The 3,899-nt window shown below is 45.6% G+C and overlaps 1 protein-coding gene across 1 annotated transcript; it reads right to left on the reverse strand.

Moving 5' to 3' along the window:
* Window positions 1–761: 761 nt before the first annotated feature.
* On the reverse strand, window positions 762–1,904 carry LOC115378256 (alpha-(1,3)-fucosyltransferase 9-like). Its single transcript, XM_030078446.1, has one exon. The coding sequence runs from the start codon at window positions 1,902–1,904 to the stop codon at window positions 762–764; it is 1,143 nt and encodes a 380-aa protein (XP_029934306.1).
* Window positions 1,905–3,899: the final 1,995 nt, after the last annotated feature.

A 3,899-nucleotide genomic window follows, 5' to 3' on the forward strand; every position in this document is an offset into this window, starting at 1 on the left:
AAATGAGTGAGTGATAACAATCCTAAAAGCTATTTTACTTCCACGAAAGTTAAAAAAAAAAAAAGACAAGAATATCAGAATATCAGGTATACACATATATTAAGTGTCATGATTGCTGTGCGTTGAACACTGGAGCTAAATGACAGGTTTGCTCAGGTGAGCGCACACGCACACGCAGCTGGTATGTGAACCTGCCGGACCTCCAGCCGGAAAAACCTGCTTTTCTGCTTGTAGATCAACAAAACACACCACAAAACTCAAGGAAATATTATTGAAATTGACAAACAGATTTTATCCGGTTACATGTGAATGCGCTTTTTTTCCCCCCTTGATCTTTATTAATCTTATTCGAGAATAAACTTCAGATTCGCAAATGCAAATTTCAGAGTGAACAAAAACTCACAATTTTTGTGATAAAAGTTGCAAATTTGCAAGAAAAAAAACTTGGATATTCTCTGGGATTCAAGTCTTAAATTTATGAGAAACACGAATTTATGTGAAAAAAAAAATCAAAAATTGAGAGATTTTAAAGTAAAAAAAAAAATTATGAGGAAAAAAAAAAAACTGTTTATTTTATATTCTGGTTATATTCTGGGGTTTAGTGAGAGGGGAATTCTTGTGTTTTTTTTTTTTTTTTGTTTTTTTTTTGCCCAGAATCATAATATTCTCATCAGCATCCGGATGGTGTGGCAAGGTGAAACCATGTGGTTCCTTGGCCAAACAAAGACCGGCCTCTCCCCTCCCCAGGCTTTTCTTCCCCCCTACCGTGGCCCTAATGTGCCATTTAAACCTCCGTCTCCTTTGTCCCCCCAGTACCATTTGTTGAGATTATGAAAAGCTTGGTAGCCTCTGTGTATTTGTAAGTAATGGCAGGTTCTGCAGGCGCTGTACAAACCCAGCCACACAGTTTTTGCTGTGAATTTTCCCCTCCAGTCAAAGTACCTCATGTACTCGGTAGGGTTCTGGTCGAGGTACCGCAGCCTCTCCGCCAGCTGCTTCGCACCGGCAAAGTCGTCCAGGTGGATGAAGGAATCTCCTGGGATGTAATCCTCGTAGTTTTGTCTCGAGGGGCCCAGGACGACCGGCACGGTCCCCACCTTCAGGGGATTGTACAGCTTCTCCGTGATGTAGTCCTCGTGGATCGAGTTTTCAAAGGATAAGTAGAACTTGCAGCTGGAAATTAGTTTTGGAAGGTCTTGGTTATCTACAGGTCTGTCGAAGGCCTTCCCGTAGATGTCTATGTCGATGTGGTTGCTCAGCTCAGTGTAGACCTGGACTCTCTTGAACTTTGGATTCCAGTTGCTCACGACCCAGCAGACCAGCTTGTCCTTGGCCGGCAGCTTGAAACTCGGATCCCCGTCCGTCACCGGAACCAAGGACCCGTAAGGCACCGGGATATCGGAATCCCGGCGATAGTTGGACGTCAAGTTGAACATGTTGTTGAGCTCGGGTATCGGGACTGTGTTCGCAGGCGATTCCGAGTTGGACCAAACCCACTTCTGAAACCGAGGCCGTGGCTCCATCGGCATGTTGCCCAGATCCTCATCGATGTCCCGGTGATGGAAGAGCACACCGTGGGCCCTCTTGTAAAGAGCCTTGTCATCTGTGAGGCGACACCCCGTGATACCCAGCGCCCTGCAGCTGAGGTCAAACTTGACGCCAAACGGCCACATCCAGATCAAGACGATGGTGTCGTCTGCAGCCTGATTTGTTTTTTGTGCGTTCAGGTCTGTCGGACACAAGCGCTTGGCTCCCTCCGTTTGGGAGAACATCTGGATGTCGAAAGGGGGGATGGTGATGTCAGGCCTGCAGCGCACGATGAAGAGTCCCAGCAAACACAAAGTGATGAGGGCGGCAAAGACACACTGACGCAGCCGCACCCACAGGAGGACTGACGGGGACATGGCTAATCCCTGGAGAGAGAACAGAGATTCATTAAAGTCTCCATGAACCAACCTCACATGGCCTCTACTTCCTGTCCAACAGTGACATCATCCTGCTCTAGCTGCTGTAAATTAAAATTTCAACCAGTAAAACCTTCACAAACCCGTAAACACCGTCTCTTATCCACCTTATCCCTTCAAAATAAAAGTGTGTGTTTCTCTCCCAAACTGAGATCCTGTTGGTTTGCACTTGTGGCTGATCCCTCCCTGCACCGTGCCCCGCCCAAACTTCCTGTTTCAACAGGAAATACATCAAATTTAGAAAGTAAGAGTCCGTTTTGTGAGGTTTTTAACTCCAAACTGATCATATGATTTGATAATTATGGCGCCTGATTCAGACTATCGAGTAAATAAACTGTTATCATATCAAACTAGACAGCCTAAGAAATCTGATGGTACCAAGCATGTCAAGGTTTTCAACAAGGCGGATAAATATCATTTGAAAGTTTGGCGAGGGGAAAAACCGTCATGGCCATTTCCAGCAGGTCCCTTGACCTCTGACCTCCAGCTGTGTGAATGAAACTGGGTTCTCTCCCCTTTGCAGACACGCCCACCTTCTGCTAATCCCATGCAGTTTGGGCCCCAAAGCCTGCAGTCCACATGTGTTCTTGTGGCCTGTTGTAAAATGGTGTGTGTGTGCAGACTGGAGCCTAAACAGCCTTGGAGCTGCATCAGTTGGCTTTGACTGGAAAGCTGAGACTCTTGTGGATTCAATGAGCCACATTTGATTCCTGTGTGATGATGTTGGCCCCCATAGCAGCCATTTCACTGCAGGCAGAGACTTTTGTCCAACTGGACGTCGCTGGAGAAAATGACCTCTAGTGACCTCTAGGAGAATCACAGCCTCATCAGACTTTACAGACACAAACTAGAGGAGGATTTAACAAAAAACAAACAAACAAACAAAAAAATATTGAGAGAAAAAGACTCAGAATTGCCCAAGTTAAAGGCATACATTTGCAAGAAAAAAAATCTTGAATTGTCTCTGAGATTAAAGCGGTGAATTTATGGGAAAAACTCACAAATTTCTGAGAAAAAAACTGAAAATTCTAAGATTATAAAAAGCAAATTTCCAGAAAAAAAAGAAACACTCAAATTAACATCTGAAATTTATGAGAAAAAAGCACAGATTTATGAGAAAAATCAGTGAAAACTAGTTTGTTTTCCTCCTGTGGGATCCAGTCAGAAGGAAATCCTGCTGGTCTGAGTCCAGAACCCCAACCTCCTCCTCAGCATCTGGACTCTGAAGAGACGTTGCTGTGACTTGGGCCGATTCAGAAGAAAACAATCTGCTGATTCTGGGCTCAGATCAGCAGGATCTCCTTGTTCCTGTAGAATCTGCTGAGTTGATCCTCTGCAGGAGCGGGTAAGAATGCATGAAAGGCCAGTACTATAGGAAAAAGTATTTTTTTACAGGTCTTTTTTTCCCCCTCATAGTTGTACCACCTTAATCTCACAAATTCTCAGTATTTTTCTCAGAATATATCCACATCCATAGCTGTTTTTCTCCTCTCTAAGTGGCAGTAAGACGGCGGGGTTAGGATGTAAATTTGAGAGAAAAAAGCCCCTCACCTGGTTGTTGCTGCAGTCAGACGTTCTCCTTGAGGAAAATGGCAGGAGGCGTGAGCAGCAGCCAGGCTTCTCTCCTCTCTTTGCTCCTGTGAGCATCTGAAGCCTCGTCGGCGATTAACGGGGCGGCGACCGTGACGTGCTCTTTCCTTTCCTTTCTTTACTTTTCTTTGTTTTTTCTTTAATGTGATTTGCAAGAGACCGGATAGTTGGGTACCGGTCTGTCTGGTGTGACGGCTGCTGCTGTTGGCTCAGAGTAAACAGGGGCAGGGCCGGTTTCACACACACACACACACACACACACACCCACAGACACACACACACACACCTGGAAGAACTGGACTAACACGCCCCATGCACGCCCCCACCCCCCCACCCTGTGATGGA

The sequence above is a fragment of the Myripristis murdjan genome, chromosome 19 (genome assembly GCF_902150065.1).
Source record: "Myripristis murdjan chromosome 19, fMyrMur1.1, whole genome shotgun sequence".
In the NCBI taxonomy this organism is placed as follows: domain Eukaryota; kingdom Metazoa; phylum Chordata; class Actinopteri; order Holocentriformes; family Holocentridae; genus Myripristis; species Myripristis murdjan.

What these genes read in the sequence shown, in the direction of transcription:
- LOC115378256 (XM_030078446.1), bottom strand. Translation starts at nt 1,904, where the DNA reads ATGTCCCCGTCAGTCCTCCTGTGGGTGCGGCTGCGTCAGTGTGTCTTT.